This window comes from Leptopilina boulardi, unplaced genomic scaffold (assembly GCF_019393585.1).
Source record: "Leptopilina boulardi isolate dan_hultmark-lab unplaced genomic scaffold, ZJU_Lbou_2.1 LbouV2_266, whole genome shotgun sequence".
In the NCBI taxonomy this organism is placed as follows: Eukaryota; Metazoa; Arthropoda; class Insecta; order Hymenoptera; family Figitidae; genus Leptopilina; species Leptopilina boulardi.
Genome location: NW_026137825.1, coordinates 3,745,068 through 3,771,887, shown reverse-complemented (window position 1 = coordinate 3,771,887; position 26,820 = coordinate 3,745,068). Strand labels below are relative to the sequence as shown.

Genomic DNA, 26,820 nt, shown 5'->3' with positions numbered 1-26,820 from the left:
TAAACTATCGTTTTATGTAAATAATTTATAATAAATTTATTTTGTACATTAATTCTTAGCTAACGAATTTTTATTTAGCAGAATATTAAAATAGTCATTTAATTTACATATGACTTTATTTAAAAGAACTTTCATTTAATCGAATTTTAATTTAACAGAAATTCAAATTCACCGAATTTTAATTTGTCCAAATTTTTTATTTGTACAATTTTTAATTTGTCCAAATTTTTATTTATACTATTTTTAATTTGTTCGAATTTTTATTTGTACTATTTTAAATTTATTCGAATTTTTATTTGTACAATTTTTAATTTGTACAAACTTTTGCGTCGCCGAATTTACATTTTTCCGAAATTACAAATTGTCCGAACAATCAACAGAAAGATTTTGGCGCAATTTTTAAAATTGACTAGAAATTAAAAAAAAAAAAAAAAAACTCGTAATTGGTCAATTTCAAAAATTGCGCCGAAATCTTTCTGTCCGTTGCTCGATTAATTTACCTAGTTTTCCTTACCTTTTCAAAATCAGTAAAAAAAAATGTTTTCATTTTAGAAAATGTTTTATTTTAATTTTTTTTGTTTTTTTCTTGCTATAAAACTAGATAACAATTTTTCTCTTAATATGTTTTATGTATATCGGGAAGTATATTCTACTATAATGTAGACAAGTGCTTTAAAACTATTTGTAAGGGAACGTTTATAAACTATTGCCAATTTTTTTTTTTTTTTTTCAAAAATTTAACCCCTGCCCACTTTGTGGCACACTTCCGTACACTAGCGCCATTTTTGCCCCTAGTAGCAAATACCCTAACCTCTTCACCCCCTTGAGAAGTTTTACATATATAGTTTACGAACGCTCCCTCAACAAGTGAATTTTAATATTTATAATTTATAAATAGTGTATTTTTCAGTGTATAAAGTAGTTTTTTCATTTTTTTTTTAATCGTAAAAGATAAAACCATAAGTAAAAAGAAAATATATATAACATTAACAATTTAATTATATTTTTCAAAAATGAGTGAAATAAAATTAAAATTTTGGAATATATTTACAATGAATATTTACATAATGTAAAATATAAATAGAACATAAAAACATAATAACAATAATTATTATATATTTATAATACAATTGCATAAAAAGTAATTTCATTTACTGTTATAAAAAGAAGACGCACTTTCGACATCATTTTGCGGGCGTAAAATACAAAAATAAAAAGGTTAGTGCGACAAAGAACTATTATTTTGTTTTACAATTTTTTTTGTTTTTTAAATACATGGGTCATTTTTTCTCAAATAAAGGCAATATTGTAAAATAAAATATAAATAATAATAATAATTATTGAAGAAAACTAAAATCATATTAATTTTGTTAAATATACAAAAAAAAAACGAGTTCAAGATTCTTTTATTTCACTTATAATAATAATTCGAAAATTATTGCCACAATGTACAAAATGACCCGTGTATTTTTTTTTGTAACATTTTTTGTTTATATTAAAAAAAAATGTTTTCTCATTCGGTAAAAAATATGTTGGCAAAAATTTCGAAATTTCTATATTTATATATACTTTTAGAGGTTAGAAATGAATTTTTTTCGTAAAAATATTTTTGCAAAAAAATTTTGAAATTTTTATATTTTTATAATTTAGAAACTTTTGGAAATAAATCATAAAACTGACTTTTCATCAACTGGCTCCTCTTTTATTGAACGATTGCAATTCATTAGGGCTGGATTTGCTACTGCAATTATATTATCTCCACGCGATGCAATTACCTGCAAAAAAAAAAAAAAAAAAAAAATTTAGAGTATCAAATAAATCGGAAATAGAGGCTACAAAATTAAAAATTGAAAATTATTTTTTTATAAATATATAAATAATACCTTAAGATTAAAATCATTTTCATTTTCTTTATCAGTTTTTTCTCCTTCAATATCGTTAGCGTCCTAAAATGAAATAATAAATATTAATTAGATTAAAAATTACACAAATATTTTTTTTCTTCTAAAGAATAAGGATATCGCTTTGAAAATTTGTTTGACTTTTAATTATTTAATTTAATTAATTATTAATTTAATTTAATTATTTTATTTAATTAATTATTAATTTAATTTAATTTAATTATTTTATTTAATTATTGGAAAATTAATTTGTAGTTTATAATTTTTTTCGCCAAAAACAATTATTTAATATACCGCGTAATAAAAAATAAAAAGAATTGTATAGATAATGAATATAATTGTTTTAAAAATGAACAAACCTGAAGAGACAAAGATTCATCATTTGAAAATGAAAATTGACTATCAGAGTCGCTAACTTCTTCAACATTGGAATTGAATAAACCATTATCACCTTTATTTTGCCAAACTGGACTGAAACAATTAAAAATTTATGTAAAATTTTTTCAACTAATATTTAAAAATATTATATATTTTACAGAAATTATTAATAATTTTGACATTTATTAAAATTTATTATTAAATTATTAAATGGAAAATAATTTTAATTAATAATTTATTAACTTAAAGACAAAAAAATTATTAATAAATAAATGGACGGACAGTGAAAACAAAAATTTAATCCCTCTTTAAATTTTCGTATTTTTGAGAAAAATAATTTGAAATGAAAATTTTTTTTTATTAAAAGTAAACGTCTACAGTCAATTTCAGTAGTGTTAGTCAAGTGGGATTTTGTGCATCACTTTATTTGCCTCTATACTACTTAACACTATACTATAACGAAAAACAAGTGATATAGGTCTACCGCTAGAAATAAATATTTTCTTTCACAAAAATTACGATATCTCTTAAAAAATACTATTAACAAATTATTCATGAATTTTTAATTTTTAAAATTTTAATTAATTTTCATTTTTCTTTTTTTTTTTTATATATTATTGCTAATATCATTGCTATTAATAAAATTAAAATTTATTTTATATAAAATAAAAATTGATAACTACCTCATCGACTTTTGTCTTCTCAGAGAAGAACTATTAATTTCTGAACTTGAACAGCGAAGATCTAATTCAACCTGAAACAGAGAACTGCTACAGACAGTAGAAAAAGAAAAAAATAATGAGCTATTTCAATGCAAAATTGATAAAAAAAAGTTTATAGAAAAAAAAAAATATAAACTTTTTTTTGTTTTGCAAATATTAACAAATTCAAAGAAATTTTTTTTTATATGTGATGCGCTTTAAAAAAAAAAAAGGGGATAGTTTCGAATTTTTAAGACGCCGAATTTCCATTTGTCCGAAATTACAAATTTTAAATTAAAATTCGATTAAATTAAAATTTTCTAAAATAAAAAGTCCTGTAAATTAAATGACTATACGAAATAAGTTTTTTTTTAATTATTCTGTCCAATTCGGTATCAAAAAATTTTTTTAACGTAAAAATAGAAAATCTTTCGAAAATTTTAATTCGAAATTTGAAAATTCGTCTAAAAAATAATTATTTTTAATAAAATTCTTTAAAATGAAATTTCTGAATTATAATTTTTATGTAATAATGCGCTTCGAATTAAAATTTACTTTAATAAATTTTGTATATAGAAAATTAGATATAGAAATTCTATTAAATAAATATTTAGCTACTGAAAATACTGTTAAGTGAATATTCGGATAAATATTTTTCTGATCTGCGCTTCACATATAGAAGTTTTTTTTTTTTTTTTTTTTTTTCTTTTTTGGAAACAATTATCAAGCTTTTTTTTTTTTATCGTGCACAAGTCTTTTATAGAAAAGGCAATAATTTTGTAAATAAAATTCAACGTGCAAACATGCAATTTCTAAAATACAACGAAACACCCAGCAGAAGCATTTGGTCATGCTATACTTGACCTTTGTTATTAAATCAGGGTTACGTAGAAAAGTGCGAATTATGATGAGTTGTGCTCTACAGATTTTATGCGGTGCACGAACGGGGGTTAGAAACTAATATGAATTTATTAGCTGGTTAGCAACAGAGAATTACATTGACCATTTTTAATGTATGCAACATTAGCAGGTTTTTATTTGAAAAATTAGATATTAATTTTTATTAATTTTTTTTTTTTTGCTTTCAATGTTGCAATCTAACCTGCGGTGAGTCTTCACCCTCAATACTATCGTGTTCCAATTTTTGACGTTTTAATCTTTCAACATCACTTTCGTCGCCATTCTCATGCGATCTTGATAACGATAAACTGAAACAATAAATATTAATTAAAAAATATTTAATAGTGTAATAAAATAAATATTAATAAAAATAATATAAATATTAATAAACATAATATAAATATTAATAACAATAATATAAATATTACTAAAATAAATATTAACAAAAAAATAAAAATTGGGAAAAAATATTAAAATATTTTGAAAAATGAATAAAAAATAATAAAAATTCGAATAGTTCGCAAATAAAAAAACTCACTATTGACTTTTAGAATAGTGATAACCAGAATCTCTGACAACTCGCCTAGCAAGGGGAAATAATTCATCTCTTCGTGTCAATAAAGCAGGAACAAAACTACAAATTTGAGCAGCTGCCTCATTAACTGATACTTCATGTAACGTCAATGGTTTCTCTGGTTTTCTTTTACAATCAAATCTTCCATATATTGCCGCATATTTTCTTATTTCTTCCATTCTACGTGGATCAGTGTCTGACATGGCCATCACTATCTAAAAACAAAAAATTATAGAATAAAACGTGGCAAATTTAGTACAATTATTTTTTTTATTAAAATAGTAAAAACAAGAAGGGGGTCCTTTATGTTTATTTCATAAACATTATGCTTCCTCATTATGTGAAGCAAAAAATTCGCTTCCTCGTGAAGGAAGCAATGAATTTGTCCAATTCAATTGATTGATTTAAAAAATTTCGAGTTAAAAATGTTTTAAATTAATTAAATTTTTTGAAAAATAAAGAAAATTTTAATTAATTTTGAGTGTAACATAAACTTTATATATACGAATCGATTCGTTTTAATGCAAGGAATACAATTATTTTAAAAAAACACAAAATTTTTTATCTAAAATATGAATTTTCGATTTTTCAATTTTTATTAATTCTCAAATTTTCAATCAAATCTATACTTTATATATACCAACCAATTCGTTTCAATGCAGGAAATAAAATTATTTCATATATAAACATGAATTTAAATAAACACATCATTTTTTAGCTAAAATGAGAATTTTTGATTTTTTAACTTTCATTAATTCTTTAAATTTCAATCAAATCTATATTTTATATATATCAATCGATTCATCTTGACATAAAGAAGACGATTATATTATATATTACCTTAAATTTTTCGATTCAAAAATTTTTTCAATTAAAAAAAAATTTTTGGAAAAAAGACGATAAAATTTTTTTTTTGGGGTATTTTTAAAAATCCTCTTGTCATTTTTGAGAGATTAATGTGTTAAATAAGCCTACCAAATTTTACGCAAATCCATTAAAACCTGTTAAAGATATCGTGTTCACAAAAACTATCCACACACACATACACACACACACACACATACATACATCCGGACAATTGATCAGGATCTCATATAACATGTTTCTATATAGAGGAAAATTTGTTTTCACCATTTTTAAAAATTTTATAAACGAAAGGACTACATAGCTTCCTCCACGAGGAAGCAAAAAAAAAAAAGAAATTAATTTCAATTAACACCTCGAGATTTTTGCATATTTTTTTCTTCACATTATGTGGTTTTGGATCAAGTGGCCTCAATGAAGACGAAAGTCTTTCTGCAGCGTCGGCTAATTTTTGAACTTGCGATGGTAATAAAGTTGGCGTTGTTTGAGGTGGACTTGCCGGTGCAATTGCATTTGGACTTGGCGTTGTTCCACTGCCACAAGACGATTCACATGTGCCAACCTTAAAAAGAAAAAATAGAATCAAATTTATTAAATGCCTCAAAAATTTGCAATTATTAATTATTAAAAATAATTAATATTAGAATTTTCATTTTAAAGAATTTTATTAGAAATAATTAATTTTAGACGAATTTTCATTTTTCGAATTAAAATTTTGATAGATTTTCTATTTATACGAATTTTTAAATAATAAAAATTTTAAACAACCAAATTTTTGTTTGGAGGAATTTTTATTTTAGAGTCATTTATTTAACATGACAAAAAAGAATTTTAATTTAATCGAATTTTATGTGATTCGAATTTTTAAATAATAAAAATTCCAATTTACTAAATTTTAATTTGTTCGAATTTTTATTTGTACAAATTTTTAATTTATACAAATTTTTAAGACGCCAAATTTTCATTTTAAAAATAATTCATGTCACACAAAATTCGATTCAATGAGAATTCTGCTAAATTAAAATTCTGCAAAACAAAAATTTTGTCATGTAAAAATTCGTATAAAAAGAAAATCTGTTATATTTTAATTCGAAAATTGAAAATTCGACTAAAAAATAATTATATCTCTTATAAAATAGGTAATTTAAAATAAAGATTCTAATTAATAATTTTTATGGGAAATTCTATTAATTTTCTAATAAAAAAATTGGTGTAAATAATAATTCTGCTAGATTTAAATTCGATAAAATAAAAATTTAGTAAAATGAAAATTCGAGCAAGTAATAATTTTGATAAAAATTAAAATTCAATGAAATAAAAAAAAAGTTAGTAAAATGAAAATTGTAGCAAATAATAATTTGGACAAATTAAATTTCGATAAATTAAAAAATCTGTAAAATACTAATGCTGACTTTAAATTCAATGAAATAAAAAATTTGTAAAATGAAAATTCTAGAAAATAATAATTTTAACAAATTAAATTTCAACTAAATAAAAAGTTTGTAAAATGAAAAATTCTATCTAATGAAAATTCAAGTAAATAATAATTCAAATTCGATGAAATAAAAATTCTGTCAAATTAAAATTTGATGAAATAAAAATTCTTTTAAAAAGACAAAATTTAAGAAAATAATATTTTTGTCAAATTCAAATTCAATGAAATTAAAAAAAGTTTGTAAAATAAATATTCGGCAAATAATAATTATAAAACATTCAAATTCATTGAAATAAAAAGTCAATAAAATGAAAATTCTGTTTAATAAAAATTCGAGCAAATAATAATTCTGACAAATTCAAAGAATGGAAAATTCTTTTAAAATGAAAATTCTCTTTAATGAAAATTGGAGGAATTAATAATTCTATAAAATTCAAATTCAATAAAATAAAAAATGTATAAAATAAAAATTCGGTTAAATGGAATTTCTCTTAAATAATTATTCAAAAAAAAAAAAAAAAAAATAAAAATTTGACTAAAAATAAATTTGAGTGAATGAACTTTCCGTCAAATAAAAATTCTAACAAATTAACTTTTTTTTAGCTTTTTCTTGCGTTTCAAAATATGTTACTGTAACAATTTCTTCTAAAAGCACAAAAAATAATTAATTCAAAAGCGTATGACAAAAATACTGCTGATGCAATAGAAATTTTTTTTTTTTTTTAAATAATTTTTTATAGTATTTTCATATATATATATATAAAAATAAAAATATGAATTCACCTGTAAAATACCAGGACTATTGACAGTTGGATAAGACGGCAATGATGGAGCATTATTATTGGGACTAGGACTATGTCTAAATGTTGAAGAGGCAACAGGTGTTATTGTTGCATTAACATTTGTAGTAGGCACAACTGGACTGACACTTCTCGAAGGCAATGATGCTATAGATAAATGTGAGGCGACAAATGGTGTTGAAGCTGATGTCATTGATTGTGAATTTGATAAAATTGTCGCCGTTGAATTTGTTTGTTGAAGTCTTGGACTAATACAAGGAAATCCTGTTACCGATGGTGTTTTCAAATTTCCTGCCGATGTTGAAACAACTGGCGTTTGAAAAAGAGCTGCAAAAAAAAAATCATTTTTATAAATTCCAATTTAATTAAATTTAATTAAATAATTTATAATTATTTTTAATTGTAATTTTTGGTCTCAAAAAAAAAAAAAAAAAAATTTAAACAGATATATTTTTTTACAAGGATTAGTTAGCCATTCTTGAAGAGTCTTTTGAAGACGTCTCACGTGAAGTGGTTTACTGGCCATTCCAACTAGTGCCATTATTTCTAAAAATTCTTCTTCGCCAGCGTCGCATAATTGTTGAACATCATCACCACCTATAAACAAATTATTTACAATTAGAATCGTTTATCAAAAAAAAAAAAATAATTGTCAAAAAAATGACAAATAATAAATAGAAAAAAATAATAACAATAATAAATAAATGGTAAAAAATTAAATAAATAAATTAATTAACTAATTAATTAATAAATATGTTAATAAATTGTAAAAAATTTCATAATAAATAATTTTATTTTGATATAATTATTTTTTAGACGAATTTTTATTTTTTAAATTTGATAGAATTTCTATTTAAACGAATTTTTAATTAACTATAATTTTTTCGCTATCAAATTTTTGTTTCCGGGAATTTTCATTTGGCGGAAAATTTCTCTTTACTCAACTTTTTATTTAAAAAAAAATTCTAATTTAACTAAATATTAATATAGCAGAATTTTCATTCAACGGAATTTTTATTTTCACGAATATTATTATTTGACAAGAATTTTTAAAACACTATAAATTTCTATTTATCTAAAACTGCAAATGGCGCGAATTTTAAAATAAACCAATCAGAAATGATTAATATAGAAAATTCTAATTGGCTAATTTTAAAATTCGCGCCATTTGCAGTTTCAGACAAATTTGAAATTTAGCGTTTTAAGGGCAGGTCAAAGTCGAAGCAATTTTTACATAGAGCATTAATGAAAAAATTGCATCGACTTTGACCTGCCCTTAAAAATTCTTATCAAATATGTAATAATATTCGTAAAATTGTATCTATAATTAAAATTTTTTAAATTTTATAAAAAAATTACTTAGAATTTTATTCAAAAAATTTTTTTTTTATTTTATACCCATTTCAAGAAGTGTGTCATAATATCCAAGTAGAGAAGCTTTCTGCATCACTCGATATAATTGTAATTCTGCTTCATTTTGAGGTACTGAAGTTTGTACCACTGGAAATAGAAAAAATTATTTATATATTAATAATATCTAAAATAATATTTAAAAAATAATTAAAAAAGGGGCCCATAATTATTTCATAAAAGCATTAATTAAAATTTTCATTTTCAACAATATTTTATTTATAATAATTTTTTCGACAAATTATTTCATTTTACGAATTGGCATTTGACAGGATTTCTTTTTAAATTAATTTTTATTTTACAGAATTTTAATATAGCATAATTTTTATTTAACAGAATTTAAAGTGATTCGAATTTTTAAATATTTGAATTTTCAATTCACTGAATCTTTGCATTTTTCCGAATTTTCGTATGTACGAATATTGTTTTTTTTTTTTTTTTTTTTTAAATAGATTTCTTAAAACGGCGAATTTTAATTTGTCTAAAATTTCAAGTGGACCAATAAAAAATCGACAGGTAGATTTAGGCGCGATTTTTAAAAAATTGACCAATCACGATTTTCTTGATAATTTCTGATTGGTCAATTTTAAAAATCGCGCCGAAATCTTTTTGTAGGTTATGTTTATTCGGTCAATTTGTAATTACGGACAAATAAAGATTCTTCGTTTTAAAAATTCTATTAACCGACAATTCTTGCAAATAAAAATTCTAACAAATAAAGATTTGGTAAATATTGGATATTCTAACATTTAAAAATTCGGTTAAATTAGAATTATTAGAGGATTTTCATTTAAACGAATTTTAATTCACCAGAATTCTCATTAAGTCGAATTTTATCTGATTCGAATTTTTAAATGACAGAAATTCCATTTCACTGAATTTTAATTTGCACGAATTTTTAATTAACAGAATTTTTAAAGAAGCCGAATTTTTATTTATCCGAAACACGAAGTAAGAATAAGGAGTCTTCACTCCATGCGTGGATTGAAGGAAAAATGTTCCCAAATCTGGTACAAGCATTCCGGAAAATTAGAATAGTCGGAGGTGGCGTTCGTAACGGGAAAAACCTTAAACTATTGATTTTCCTAATTAAAGTCGTCTGCTATTTTTGAAAAGTATATTATAAAATCACATAATTCCATATTTTTGAAAAATTAAGTAATTGAATAAATAGTAAATGTTAAATATGAAATATTATTTGTATTTAAAAAGTCATTTACAAATTAATTAATTTTCTTAATTTTAATGAAGTTCTTTAAAAATTCACTAACTTTAAACTTTTTTTTAATACACATTCTTTAACAATCAATTATTGTTTTTTTTTTTTGTTTTTACAGTAATCTGTAGCTATTTAATTGTAAAAAAAAAGTTTGCATTAAAAATCTCTTAAAATTGAATTAATTCGATCTAAGAATCTTGCTAATATATGACTTTTCCGAAATTCAATTATTTTTAAAATTATTAAAATTCTTTGTAAAAGTAAATGTAATAAAAATGTTTTTAATCATATTTAAGTAAAATTCAATAATTTAAAACATTTTAAAAACTCTTCATATTGTCATAAAGCACACCAGTTTACAGTGAAATTGCCAATGGTACGAAACATTTTTTTTTATTAATAGGTGTTTTTTAAGTAAGAAAAACATATTTTTTTCCTTCGTGCAATTTTGCTGAATCTAAAAAAACACATTTTCGAGGTGTGACGTTACTTAAATTCACCTGTAGGAAAATTAGCTTGTCCAAAAAAAAAATAATATACCATTGGAAAGGTATAATTAAACTACCTTTCGAACTTTCGTCGTACTGTAAAAACAAGAATTGATTGTTAAAGAATGTGTATTAAAAAAAAGTTTAAAGTTAGTGAATTTTTAAAGAACTTCATTAAAATTAATAAAATTAATTAATTTGTAAATGACTTTTTAAATACAAATAATATTTCATATTTAACATTTACTATTTATTCAATTACTTAATTTTTCAAAAATATGGAATTATGTGATTTTATAATATACTTTTCAAAAATAGCAGACGACTTTAATTAGGAAAATCAATAGTTTAAGGTTTTTCCCGTTACGAACGCCACCTCCGACTATTCTAATTTTCCGGAATGCTTGTACCAGATTTGGGGACATTTTTCCTTCAAAGTGAAGACTCCTTATTCTTACTTCGTGATCCGAAATTACAAATAGAGCCAGCAAACAATCGTCAGAAAAAATTTCGGCGCAATTTTTGAAAATTGACCAATCACGATTTTCTTGATAATTTCTGATTGGTCAATTTTCAAAATCGCGCCGAAATCTTTTTATAGGTTATGTTTATTTGGACAAATGAAAATTCGGCATCTTAAAAATTTCCGCCAAATTTGAAATTCGGACAAATTAAAATTTCGTAAAATGGAATTTTTGTCATTTTAAAAATTCGAATCACGTAAAATTTAATTAAATGACAATTCTGTTAAATTAAAATTCTGATGCTAAATAAAAAAATCATGTAAATTAAATGCGATTATAGAATAAAAATTGTGGAAAAAATTTGGTTAAATTTTGTTAACTAAAAAATCGTATAAAAAGAAATTTCATTAAATCCTAATTCAAAAAATAAAAATTCATCTTAAGAAAATAATTATACAATAAAATTCTTTATATAATGAAACTTCTAATTAATTATATTAAATTCTCATCGTAATAAGAAGGTATTATTTTTATTAAATATAAATCATATACGCCTCAGAAATACCAATACAAATAAAATTTTATGTTTTTGAAACAAAATATCATCAGTGATCATTTTAAAACGGGGATCAAGTCACAAGGCATCACAGTGCGAATAGTATTTGCTGTGGACTAGTTTCTTGCAAATTTCGAGGAACTGTGAGAAAAACATGCCGACGTGCACACACGTATCGCGTATAAATTAATACAACAGGTAGAGAGAAAGAAAGAAAGAGAGAGAGAGAATGAAAGGCGTGTGTGGGGTTGTGTGCGGTGAAGAGAGAAGGGGATCCACTTTTCTCGTCAGGATATAGGTGGAGGGTGTTAAAAAACTGGCCAACGGATCTTATTACGAACCAGGGCCCGATCTCACGCTATATACATATATACACAAGATGCGATCTGGACCGTGCGTAGGGTGACTTGTCTCGCGAGATTTTTATATATAGTAGGCCCTGAAGTTGCCTGATGGTATAAGTAGCGATAGGTGGATAGCAATGCACATGTTTTTTGTTTAAAAACCTCAGACAACTGATGTGCCATGCCATATAGTTGCATTGCGCTGCATACCGCATGCGGCTATTAAATGGAATTGAAAAGGTTTTTATTTTTTTTTTTTTTACCCCCATTCAATTCCTTTAAAGTCATCACTATCTCCAAAATTCTTAAAATTCAATTTTTGTTTTTTATTTACAATTAAGATCCATAATCAGAAGAAGTCATCAATTTGATTTTATTTTATTAGTATTTAATTTTAATTATTATTCCATAAAAATAATTAGAATTTTGATTTGAAAGAATTTTATTAGACATAATTACTTTTTAGACGAATTTTCATTTTTCAAATTTGCATTTGACACGAATTTTTCCCTTTAAACGAAGTTTTATTGTTCAGAATTTTTAAGAGGCCGAAATTGCAAATGACCAAACAAACAATTGATTTCGGCGCGTTTTTTCTTGATAATTTCTGATTGGTAAATTTTAAAAAAACACGCCGAAATCGATTGTTTGTTCGGCCATTTGCAATTTCGGACAAACAAAAATTCGGCGTCTTAAAAATTCTGTAAAACTTCGTTTAATGGGGAAATTCGTCTAAAAAATAATTATATCTTATAAAATTATTTTAAATCAAAAGTAATCAGGAATCGAACCCGGGTTCGTCGAACACAAATTGAGAATGCTAACCCATGTATACTAATAATTTTCTATATACCTAAAAATGTGTGTTTTATATCCTTTAAGAGACTGAAATTTATATTCATAAAACAAATAGAAGGAAAATATTACTAATCTCACTGCGCGAATTTGTTTTATTATTGATACATAAGAATTTATATTATCCTCTGAGGCACAACGTTTCTTTATAATAACACATAAAAACAATATGCCCGTTTTAGGTGTAAAAAAAAGTTGTTATGTAAATGACAGACAATAGACACAGACATCCAATCGGTATGCGTGATAAATATATGTATATGGTAAATATATATAAAGCTATATGCACTATATTGCAAAAACAGGTAAAAATAAAAAAAAATTGACGCAAAAAAAGAAAAATATATGCATAAAGTAGGTTTTTAAGATAAAAATAAGACAAAAAAAAAAGTACAGTGCAGTTCATTAAAAATATTTTTATGAGAATACAATAGACAATCAACTTTTTTTTTTTTTTACTATAAAGGAAAAAAAGTGAATAAATATTTACAAGGCAGACTAGTATATATAATATTGTGATTCAGTATTTTAACAATTTTCGTTAGTATTTAAGGCGCTAAAAAGAAGTATCTTATTTTAAGATGTTTTGGTAGCGTTTTTAAGACATTAAGATGTTTAAGATGTCTTGATGTCTTCAAAACGCTACCAAAACATCTTAAAATAAGATACTTCTTTTTGCAGTGTATATACACCTCACAAAATTCTGAACTTGGAATTTGTCAAAATTAGTGAAACCTTTGACAAATTTCTAGTATACTCAGAATTTATCAGTACAAGCGTTTTTAAGTTATAACAAATATTATTCAACGCTCTCCTTAAAAGGACCTTAGAAAAAATTATAGGTTATGTTTAGTGATATTTTAGTTGTTTTTTATCACAAACAAAATCTTCTTTTGCGTAAGATAGGAAAAACATCAATAATAAAATATTTTGGTACAGCTTACATATATATATATATGATTGTTATTATGTTGGACAAAACACGGAAAGAAATGACAGAGAGGGTGGAAAGAGGGGGAGGCAGAGGGGGGTGTGCGTTCTTTGTCCAATACTTGACGAAGCTGGGCGCGCTCCCTCTCTTATAACAAAAACGAGTCTAGTTTCTTAGCGCCCGTTTGTGCACGGCGGTTAGTATTTCGTTTTTTGCCGACATTGTAATCAAGGAAGGGTTAGGTGAGTTTTTGCTACGATTCCTCTCCCCGCGGCGGACAAAACACTGGGCAGATGGACTGAGTCGCCAGTGCTTACCCCCTTTACCCCCAACCATCACTCCTTTTTGATCCAAGAGTGTGCATACAGAGACTAACCCCACACACACTTCTTACTGCACCCCCCAATCTGAGGGAGAGAGAATGAGAAAGAGAAAGAGAGAGAAACCAATATACTATATAACAAATGTTACATACATATCTGTTCTCATCACAATTATATATATATATATATACTTGTAAACCTCTATAACCAACTGATACATATTCTTCTACTCTCGCACAGCGGGGGCATACCTTATTCTTTCTTCATCCTCTTTTCCTTAGAAGACAATTCTTTTCTTTTAACCAACCTACCCACGTACAATCACGCATAATTCATTTAAAACATCCCAATGACTACTATTATGTACTTCTTTTGGCTTCCTCTTTTTTTTACATAATAAAACTGCGAAAAACTTACCTGAATATAACCTCTATTGATATTTCAAAAAGGTGTAATTTTCCGTTTTTAGATATGTAATATTCAGGTAAGTTTTACGAAAGTCGATACCGACTTTAGATACTAAATTTCGTCATTTGGTTCTATTTTGATACCTAAAATCGGTACTATTTTAGTATGTATACTTTATTTTTACAGTGAGGGGTCTAAGAATCAAGAAATTATAGGTTATGTTTATGATTCTTTTATTTTTGATTAAAGAACCCACACAGTAGCGAAAAATTTACTAAACATTTATAAATCTTTATGTGCAAACTTGTGAGGTATGATAAAGGTTTTAAATATTAAAATGTCCACCCTATAATTAAATTTTTGCTGCGAAAGTTGACGAAGCTTTAATTTCAATTCAACTTTCACAGTAAAAATTTAATTAGGGTGGATAATTTAATATTTAAAACCTATACTAAACCTCGCAACTCAAGTTTATATGTTCAGTAAATTTTTCACTATACTGTGTGGGTTCTTTAATCAAAGATAAAAGAATCATAAACATAACCTATAAATTTTTGCATTTTAGACCTCTTTCTTCAAAGCATGTCACTTATATTGAAAATACAGAAACTAAAGGAATTATAAAATCGTTTTTGTTTTTTAGAACATAAAACGTTCTTAACACACTATTTTGGCAGACCTCTAAAATGTTTTTAGAAACGTTTGTATATTATATACTTTATGATTTTTTTGCCTTGCATGCTTTTTTGCACACAGTAGTTGTACAGTAAGATATTGTTGCTAATATATAAAGTGGAAAGTATACATATTATACAAACAGGTATAGCTATAATATTAATACAGTAATTTATTGAATGTATATAAGAAAAATTATAAGATATAAACTTATACCCTTCTAGTTTTTTTTTCCTCTTTTTTTTTGCCAACATTGCTATAGCAATCAAAGGATTCTCATCAAACCGAGATGCCGGTGTCGCTTCTCTGATGTATATAAGAGAGAGAGAGAGAGAGAGAGAGAGAGAGAGAGAGAGAGAGAGAGAGAGAGAGAGAGAGAGAGAGAGAGAGAGAAGGCTAAAGGGTACTATCAGGATAGAAAGGAATTATAAAAAGAAAAGAAAAACAAAAGAAAGAAACTGGTTCATTCCTTGAAGTGCTGGTATACATAAAAATTTAATAAAAAGACCGTCATATTTATACTTATTTAGTAAAGACAATTATTAACTTTTTCTTTATGTATATATAAAGGAACTTAAAAACAATTCGAATTGCTCAGTTCGATTCGCAATTTTTCTTTCTACTCAAATTTTGTATACAGATTCTTTAAATACCCTATCAAAAATTGACTACTCACAGAAAATTAAAAGGCATTAAAATAAGCTGCAACGCTTATTATTTTAATCCAATTTTGCTTATTTTAATACCAAAATGGATTAAAATAAGAAAAATTGGATTAAAATAATAAGTGTTGCAGCTTATTTTAATGCCTTTTAATTTTCTGTGCTGGCGCGGTACTGGCACCATAGTATCGTGTCAGTATAGTCAATTTTTGATAAGGTACAACATATATACAACTTCGATATACTCTCTAAATGTGAATTAGTAAAAATATTTACTAATTTAAATTAGTGACTCACTTTTTGCTTTAGAATTAGTTAAATTTTACTAATTGTTAGTAAAAGTTACTAATAATTAGTAAAATTTCACTAATTTAGAAGCAAAAAGTGAGTCACTAATTCAAATTAGTTAACATTTTTACTAATTCAGATTTAGAGAGTAGGCATTATAGGGTGTTAAAAATTTGAAGGTTAGATGAACTGACGAATTTTATATTCAATCAGTTTATATCCTACTCTTCATTTCTATTTAATTCAATAACAAAAATACTTTCAAAATCATTCTAAATCTAGCATATAAAACCTTAAAATTAATTTAAATTCTGAAATTAAATTCCTACACGGAGAAAAATGGAAAAACGAATAAGGTACACAGAAAATTATAAGGTATTAAAATAAGCTGCAACGCAAAATTGGATTAAAATAATAAGCGTTGCAGCTTATTTTAATGCCTTTTAATTTTCTGTGTAACTTTTACTAAACTGCGGACAGTTCCAGTTTTACTTTTAAAGTATTAAAAGTAAAACTGGAACTGTCCGCAGTTTCTGCGCATTTCTGGCAATTTTAACTCCAGAAGTAGTAAAATTTTACTATGTCCGGAATAATTTTTACTATTTCAGAAGTAAATTTTACTAGTTCTGAAGTAAAAATTGCCAGAAATGCGCAGAATCTGCAGACAGTTACCGCTTTACTTTTAAAGATAGTAAAAGTTACTTTATTCGTTTTTCCATTTTTCTATAAATCTGTTTCCGCAAGCCAATCGGTAACAATTCTAAATAAAATTTCAGAATTTAAATTAAGGTTTTACCGAAATAAATTGAATTGAATTTGAATATTCTTAAACATCATGTATAATTAATTTAATTCCGCTTGTTTAGTTTTCAAAGCTGCAATTTAAGAAACTATAATAAATTACTTCACACATTGCGAGGGGAGAGGGAGGAGCTTAAAATTCAGTTATTTTGTGTAACGTTTCTGTGTATTTTTTTTCATTTTTTCTGAGGGGGGTGACACAACAGAAAGAGGTGGGGGATGAGGGTAGGTAAAAAAAAAATGCTTAAAAATGTGTGACGTTACTTGTGAATAAATCCCTATACATGGTTGGTTGAATGAAAGAGGAGTTGGGACCCTGTCCCGGTGGGTCACAAGGAAAAGGTTCAACCCATAAGCTTCACCCCTCATTTTCAACCCCTGTCGCGCTTTATTACCCACACGACGTTATAAAAATGGCTGCCACTCATCAATTAATGCCACCATCTTAAAAAATACAAATATATATATAAGAGATTCGCAGTTTTGTAAGATTTATTTACTACTCTCTAAATTTGCCAATTTAGTTAAAAATATTTAATTTGATATAGCTAAAAATAAGTTAATGATTCAAATATTAGTAATATTTCTATACTAATTTCTTAGTTAAAAATAACTAATTATTATACAATAGTTAGTAATTAATTATAGTTAAATTCAATTTTAGGTTGTAAAAAAAATTAAAATTTCTTTTAACTAATTTAATCAGTTAAATTTGACTATTTTTTCAATTATATTCTTGAAAATTAGTTGCTTTTTACTAATTAATGAAACAAAATGTTATTCAAGATTTTACTAATAACTAGTTATTTTTAACTATAGTTAGTTATAGTTAGTTAGTTAGTTAGTTATTAGTTATTAGTTAATTAGTACTACTAATTAGTCACCTTCGACTAATTTTTAGTGAAAAATAACTAATTGATATAGTAGAAAACTATAATTTTAGTAAAGTTTGCTAATTTGAAATAGTATAGCCTTACTAAATTAATTAGTAGTTTTCTACTAACAATTAGTTATTTTTCACTAAAAATTAGTCGAAACTGTTACTAATTCATTTAATGAATATTTAAAAATTAATTATCAATTAGTAAAAAGTGATTAATTATGATTTAGAGATTAGAAATGATCATATTTTTACTAAAAAATGATAAGAAATGTAAAATAACTAACAATTTTTACTTTTTTGTACTCTCTAAATTTGAATTAGTAAAAATTTTAACTAATTTGAATCAGTGACACACTTTTTACTTTTGAGTTAGTTAAAATTTACTAATTAGATAGTAAAAAAAATTTGTTTACTATAATTTAGTTCAATTTTACTAATTCAAAAGCAAAAAGTATTTAAGTATTACGTTCGAATTAAAATTAGTTAAAAATTTTAATAATTCAGATTTAGAGGGTGAACGGAAAAAAATCTTTATCTGAAACAGCGATATGTTTCTCTAGAATAGCGAAAACTTTCTCTGTTTTAGTGAAACATATCGTTTTTTCAAATTTACAGAGCATCTTATCTAAATATATAAATTAGTTAAAAATAACTAATTGTTAGTAAAATCTTAGCTGACTTTCTGCTTCAGTAATTAGTAAAAAAAAAAAAATAATTATCACTTTAAATTTGAATTAGTGAAAAGTGAGCTACTAATTCAAATTAGTAAAAATTTCTACTAATTTTTAGTAAAATATTACTGATTTAGTATAGTTTTAAATATTTTTACTAAAGTTTTAGTAAAAAGTGACTAAAAATTAGTGAAAATTCTTTCTAATTTAAATTAGTAGCTCACTTTTTACTATTTCAGATTTAGAGAGATTATCACGCAGAGAAATGATTTATTTGAACCAAATAAAATATATTTGAGTTAAATAAACGTATATTTCTCTCAGAGCCTAGTAACTTATTTATTTGGCGTAAACAAAAGTTTTATTTGTCAGAAATAAATTTTTCTTTGCCTCAAATAAATTTTTTATTTCAATGAAATAAAATATATTTGCAACAAATAAATGAGTTAGTAGGCTCCGAGACAAATATACCATTTCTCTGAGTGTAGTAAAGAAAAAAGTAACTAGTCTCTAAATCTAAATTAGTATATATAATTTTAACTAATTTGAATTAGTGGCTCACTTTTTGCTTTTGGATTAGTAAAATTTAACTAATTTAAAAGCAAATAGTGAGTCACTTATTCAAATTAGTTAAAAATTTTTAATAATTTAATTTCTAACTAAAAAATTAGTATAGAAATACTATTTGAATCAATATTTGACTTCTTGCTATCAAATTAGTTATTTTTAAATTTTAACTAATTTTCGAATTTAGAGAATACGACACTAATAAATAACTAACTAAATAGATATATGCAAATCCCAAAATGCTAAATTACATTATTGAAACTTTTTTTTTTACATTTTGCGCCTAATGAAATTTGTTTGGTTCCCATAAGAGGAATTTCTTGAATAAATTATTTCACTTAAAAGATAATAAAAGGGGGTATATATATAGTGTGAGGAAGTTGCGTTTCTTATATAACTTTTTTTCCATCTTTTTTTTTGATTACTTTTTTTTTTTTTTTGTTTAAGCGATAATCCAAAAGGGCGATGCGACGTGATGCGTCGTTCTATACCTGTCTTAAAATACATATATATACATAAATGCGCGTATATACATATATACCATCGCTCCTGAACGTGACCCCTTGCACACCCCTTTTTTCATCCCTTTCAAAAGCACCTTTCCTTGCACCTTTTAGCAGTGCCTTCACATGATTGCCTGATTTGGCTCTTTCCCGCGAAAAAAATTAAAAGAGAAAACGAGATAAAACAAAAAGAATATATATATATATATATATTCTCCCAAGGACTTGACGTAGTCGCATCGCGCTCTCTTTTCAATAGGCCTTGCTTTTTTGTTGCGACCTCTCGTTACGAAACACTTTTTTTCTAAGAAGTTTTTTATCATATGCTGACGATATTGGTCTGAAGCGAGAGGTTTTTTTTTTTTTCAAAGAACGTCTTTTCAACATGTTGTTCCGATTTTTTTTTTACAATTGACATATCGTGGGATAGATATATGATTTTTCATTTACAGCAAACTTTCTAGAAAATTATTATAAATTTAAAAATTTTCTTTTTAATTTTCAAGAAATTAATTTATACAGAAAAATTTATATATTTATCTCAGAGCCAAATAAATATTTATTTGTTGTAAATAAATTTTTATTTCATTTAAATAAATATTTAATTGTTGTAAATAAATTTTTATTTGACTCAAATAAATATTTATTTGTTGTAAATAAAAATTTATTTACAACAATTAATTATTTATTTGTTGTAAATAAATTTTTATTTGGATTTAAATAAAATTTTTATTTATGACAAATAAATTTTTTTATTTAGCCCAAATAAATAGGTTAATATAATGAAAAAAAAAATTTATTTGATTCAAATAATTGGTTACTTGATTATTATCAAATAAATATTTACTTGAACCAAATAATTTTTATTTGTGTCAATTAAATTTTATTTGTTTTAAATACAGAAATTATACACAGAGAAATGATATATTTGTCTCAGAGCCAAATAAATATTTATTTGATTTAAATAAAAAAATTTATTAACGCTAAATAAATAGACTATAGTAGGCTGTGAGACAAATATACGTTTATTTAACTCAAATATATTACATTTGATTCAAATAAAACATTTCTCTGCGTGTAAGTAAAAAAAAAAAAATTTTTTTAATAATTTTTCATTAAAATTCTATTAAACTCAATATTATTATTAATTTATATAATAAATCATTCTGAAAAAATGGATGAAAGACATTGCGTATTAGATTCAAGTTCGTGGTAGCGGACCCTTTTTCTCTTGACTAAAAAAAAAAAAAAAAAAAACAGAAGTACAGAAAAAAAATAATTTATTCAAGGAAGGATTTGCCGTGAGAATCCTTTTTATAATTTTCGTCTTTTATTGACGTATAAGTGCAACATGGGAAAATGATTATTCATGTATATATTTATAAGTCAACAATTAAAATTTGACACTAAAATTAATAAATATTTATGATTTTAATTTATCCGAATTTAAAATTTGTTTAAGACGCCGAATTTTCCTTTGTTCGAAATTAAAAATTGACCGAAAAAAACAATCGACAGAAAGATATCGGCGCATTTTTTAAAATTGACCAATCAGAAATTGTCAAGAATGTCGTGAATGGTCAATTTTGAAAAATTGCGCCAAAATTTTTCCGTTAATTGTTTTTTCGGTCAATTTGTAATTTCGGACAAATTAAAATTCGTAGAAATTAAAAATTCAGACAAATAAAAATTTGCATATAAAATTCGATTGAATGAGAAATAAATAATAAATAAGTATTATTAATTAAATGGAAATTGAAAAAATTGTCAAAAACTTATTGCGAATTAGTCGCACTAGAAATTTTAGTTATTTTATCATAACCTATAAGTGATTTTTACAAATTATTAGTTATTTTTAACTAATTATTTAAATTTAAAATTCAAATATTATATAATATATATAATATTGACAAATCAAAACGACGTTTTATAAGTTCCGTAATTTATAAATGGAATATTAGATCTTTATAATATGAATCTACAATCCTTTTATTATTTTCTTTAAATTAAACTCTATTCGAGTGCACTCGCCCACCATTGAAAAAGATTTCCTGATATATTTAGATTACATTCAGGTATTCTATTTAAAATATCAAAAAAATTAGTCGGGCGCAAAGAGTAGGTATATAATGTACTATATAGTACATACAAGATGAACAAACAAAAGGCATTATTTAGATAAATTATTATAAGCAGCTGTGCTTTCAATTAAATTACTAAAAAGTGATTTTATTTTAATAACATATTATTATTATTACTATTATTTACTTTTAAAAATTCTACCGAATTCTATAAATTAAAAACTAATTTTAATTATTTAATTTTTGAATTAGTTAAAAATAACTAATTTAATAGCAAAAAGTGTCAGTTACTAATTCAAATAATATTTCTATATGCTAATCATTTAGTGAAAAATAACTAATTATCAGTTAAATTCACTTTTAGGTTATGTTAACTTAAAATAACTAAAATTTCTGATAACTAGTTAAATTAGTTTTAAATACTTTTTAAAATTATTTTACCACTAAAAATTAGTTACCCCTTTTTTACTAATAATTAGTTTGTTTTTTTTTTTACTAATGGCTAAAGGAGAAATTTAAACAAAATTTTACTTTAGTTATACTTTACTGAAAAAAAATTTAATTCAAATAATAATCAGGACTATTATATCAAATAAATATATTTTATTTGTATTAAAAAATTACTATTTGAGTGTTATTTTTTTTAAAATACAGAAATTATTGGTTTCAAATACAATTCAAATAACAATTATTTGATTCAAGTAAATATATATTTGCTCCAAGTAAATATTTATTTGGTTCTAGTATATATTTATGTATTTCCTCCAAGTAAATATTAATTTGGTTCAAGTATGTATTTATCTACTCTCTAAATGTGAATTAGTAAAAAATGTTTACTAATTTGAATTAGTGACTCACTTTTTGCTTCTAAATTAGTGAAATTTTACTAATTATCAGTAACTTTTACAAACAATTAATAAAATTTAACTAATTCTAAAGCGAAAAGTGAGTCACTAATTTAAATTAGTATACATTTATTTGGTTCAAGTAAATATTTATTTTCTCCAAGTAAATATTGATTCGGTTCAAGTATATATTTATCTATAGTTTAAGTATATATTTATTTTCTTTGGTTTGGCTTTGGCTTTGGTTATTTGGTTCAAGTAAATATTTATTTGCTCCAAGTACATATTTATTTGGTTCAAGTATATATTTTTCTAGTACAAGTATATATTTATTTGATTCAAGTAAATATATATTTGCTCCAAGTAAATATTGATTTGGTTCAAAAATATATTTCTTTGCTTCAAGTAAATACTTATTTTCTCCAAGTAAAAGTTTATTTGGTTCAAATATATATTTATTTGGTTCAAGTATCTAGTTAAAGTATATATTTATCTAGTTCAAGTATATATTTCTTTGGTTCAAGTAAATATATATTTGCTCCAAGAAATATTGATTTGGTTCAAATATATATTTATTTGGTTCAAGTAAATATTTATTTGATCCAAGTATATATTTATTTGGATCAAGTAAATATTTATTTGCTTCAAGTATATATTTATTTGGTTCAAGTACACGGAGAAAAAAGATTTCTTTTATAAAGTAACTTTTACTACTTTCAGAGTAAAACTGGACCAACTCGAAGTTTCTGCGCATCTCTGGCAATTTTTACTCCAAAAATAGTAAAATTTACTCTAGAAATAGTAAAACTTACAACGGAAACAGTAAAATTTACTACAGAAATAATAAATTTTACTATTTTTGGAGTAAAAATTGCCAGAGATGCGCAGAAACTTCGAGTTGGTCCAGTTTTACTCTGAAAGTAGTAAAAATTACTTTTTCTTTTTCTCCGTGTATATATTTATTTGGTTCAAGTATATATTTATTTAGTTCAAGTATATATTTATCTAGTACAAGTATATATTTATTTGATTCAAGTAAATATTGATTTGGTTCAAAAATATATTTCATTGATTTATTTTCTCCAAGTAAAAGTTTATTTGGTTCAAATATATATTTATTTTGTTCAAGTATATATTTATCTAGTTCAAGTATATATTTATTTGGTTCAAGTAAATATATATTTGCTCCAAAAAATATTGATTTGTTTCAAATATATATTTAGTTGGTTCAAGTATATATTTATCTAGTTTAAGTATATATTTGATTGGTTCAAGTATATATTTATCTAGTTCAAGTATATATTTATTGGGTTCAAATGTTTATTTATTTGGTTCAAGTAAATATTTATTTGCTCCATGTAAAAATTTATTTGGTTCAAGTATATATTTATTTAATAATACTCAAGTAACTGTCTATTTGAGTCAATTTTTTTTCAATGTTTGAACTAATTTAGATTTGAGTTAAGAACAATTTTCAAAATAAAATAAATAATTTTTGCAAATAACACAAGACAATATAATTTACAATATAATTTTTATGTCTAAAAACATTAAATCCTGGTATTTTTTTTTTTTTTTGCATCCATATACAATAAAGAAAAGTTACTGTTTTTACTTTTTATTTGTGTACACATCTGAAACGATGGGAGATGACTCATCCTTGCAAAAAAAAAAAAAAAAAAAAAAAAAAAAAACAGAAAAAAAAAGAAAAAAAAAGTAAAAAAAAAAAAAAGCATTTCGACTCGGGTAGTCAAGATAGAAATATATATATAGGAAAGGCGGGGGTGAGGGTTTTACGAACGCGGAGAGGAAGGCAAGAAGCAAAAACGCACTTTTTCTTCCGCTTTCGGCGCGAGCATTGCGAGAGAATGTTTTTGCCAACTTCGTTCTTGCCGGACGAGCATCGTCGGAGTCGTAAGCAGCTATATAGCAAAAGAGTCGGGGCGAACGGGCAGAGAGAACTATATAACAAAAAAGTCGGTCGGTGGTTTTGCTGGTGTTCTCTCTGAAAGTCGAAATTGCGAGAGAGAGACGAGGACGAGGATATCGCATACATATACTATATATATATATATATATATATATATATATATATATATATATATATATATATACACGATAGAAAAAAGCTATATAGATAGTTATGCTGCTTGGCTTTTGTGAGATGCGGAGACTAAACTCGGAGAAGTATTGGTTTTTTATTTTCCTTGCGCAAAAAAAAAAAAAGCTAAAGGAGAACGCGAGAAACGAAATCGAGGCCCTGTAATTATGCTTTGTTAGTAACGCACAAAAAAATGCAATATCGATATAAAAAAAATGTATTTAAGATAAAAAAAAAATTGTTTCTGCTATAAAAAAAAAGTGATGACATTTAAATATATAGATTATTTATAGGTTATATTCGTGGAAAAAAAAGACGCAATATAAATATTACAAAAACAAGTTACGAAGTGAATTTATAGAAAAATGAAAAAAAAACTTACATGTGCCATTAATATTTCTACTGAGAATTCTTGGAAGATTAGTTTGATGTCCAGTTTGCGGGGGTGCAGGCGGTGGACTTGAAAGCAAAACAACGCTTTGCACAGTTGTTGTTGGCGTCGTAATAATCGATGTTGTAGTCGTTGTTGTAACATTTTTTTGAGTTGACGATGGCACTGGTGAGGAAGTCGCGGCACCACGAGGCGCCTCTTCTGAGGCAGTTCCTCTTGCATCCATACCAAACCACCACCTCCACTAATATCACCTTTCATTAACACCCCATTCGCATTCGTATTATACATACATACAAATCATTCATAAAAATTTCACTGCTTTAACGGTTTATTTAAAAAAAAAAAAAAAAAAACAGCATGCACTTTTTAATTATTGAAAATAATCACAAAACACAAATTTTAACAGCAAAAATTTATCACAGAAAGAAAAACATGCAGTAGATTTTGTAGATAGAGAGAGACACACACAGACACACACACACAAACAAACCGATGACGTGCCGTGCCGGCCGGCTTTTTTGTTATTCACTTTTTCTTCTAAATTACTATTCCTGTTTTTCTTCTTATTTTTTTTTGTATTTTTGTATAAATAAATAGTGACAAAAGAAGAAAACACTTATAGAAGAAAATTTTTCTATTTTATTATAGGAAAAATTTTTTTTTTACATTTTTTTTTTATTTTTGCTATCAATTATCTACAATTCTACTTTTGGTTTTTTTTTCTTTTAATAATAAGAAAAAATAAAGAATGTAAATTGAAAATTAATGATATTTATAAGAAATTAAAAATATCGAGACGTGTACCGCACGATAGCGTGCTGCACATTGTTTGCGTCGTGAGGAATGAGGTTCATAGTATACTACTCAGAGAGTGTCTGATCCTCAATCCCCACCTTCATCGAGTTTAGATGTAGTGGTTGAGAGAGAGAGAGAGAAAGATGTGTTCATGTCCCCATCTATATGTTCTACCCCCCATTCCGTTAGTATTTGATTCCGCCCCTTCCACATCTCTTTGGATTTTATCGTCACTCGCTGATTCTCTCCTATTCAAAAAAACAAATTCCCACTCCTTTTGGGTTAGGTATCCCTATATAGTTTATATAAAAAAAAAGAAAAAAAAATTGAAAGAAAGGGAACTATTATTGGCACACATGTATATTTGCCTTATAGAATATTAAGCAGAATTTTGATTAATTTAGTTTTATTTGACTAAATTATAACAAAGTAAATTGGATTAATTAATTAATTTTTGACAATTGAGTTGCGCGCGCATTCAGAATTAATGCAAAAATGTAGAAGCACCTTAAGAAAATTTTAATAGAGAAAAAGGTACAGTGATCGATACCCGATAGTAGACACCTGCTATTTAAAACGATAATAACTATATAAATAATATAAAAATACTAAATAATAATAATAATATTCAATTAAATTTTAGGCTATAAATTGATTAATTAATCTTTAAAAACTAATACAAAAAAAAATTGAAGTTGATACAAAATTTTATTTTGTTTATATTTTTCTCAATATTTTATTAGAAAAACTAACCTCAAATATTTTTGCTTTATTGATTATAAATTTTATAATTATAAAGAAATTGTTAAATAATTACATTTGGAATGTAAATTTTTTTTCTAAATTAAATCTGAATAATAAAATTTATAATAATATTAATAAATATCATATTACTTATATAGTAATTTAAATATTGTTCATTTTATTATAGTTTACTGTTTTCATACCGTAAATTTTCAAAATTAATATTATAAACTCTTGTCAAAGTGTTGTTTAATTTTAA

At 24.7% G+C, this 26,820-nt stretch overlaps 1 protein-coding gene across 1 annotated transcript; it reads right to left on the bottom strand.

Annotated features, from left to right (window-relative positions):
• Window positions 1-271: 271 nt before the first annotated feature.
• Window positions 272-26,194, bottom strand: LOC127281309 (NGFI-A-binding protein homolog). The gene is made up of 11 exons (XM_051304958.1): window positions 25,011-26,194; window positions 8,952-9,053; window positions 8,013-8,150; window positions 7,537-7,880; window positions 5,674-5,880; window positions 4,419-4,669; window positions 4,083-4,188; window positions 2,963-3,033; window positions 2,261-2,372; window positions 1,884-1,946; window positions 272-1,775 (listed from the first exon to the last, which is right to left on the bottom strand). The coding sequence occupies exons 1-11, from the start codon at window positions 25,243-25,245 to the stop codon at window positions 1,668-1,670; spliced, it is 1,737 nt and encodes a 578-aa protein (XP_051160915.1). The 5' UTR covers window positions 25,246-26,194; the 3' UTR covers window positions 272-1,667.
• Window positions 26,195-26,820: the final 626 nt, after the last annotated feature.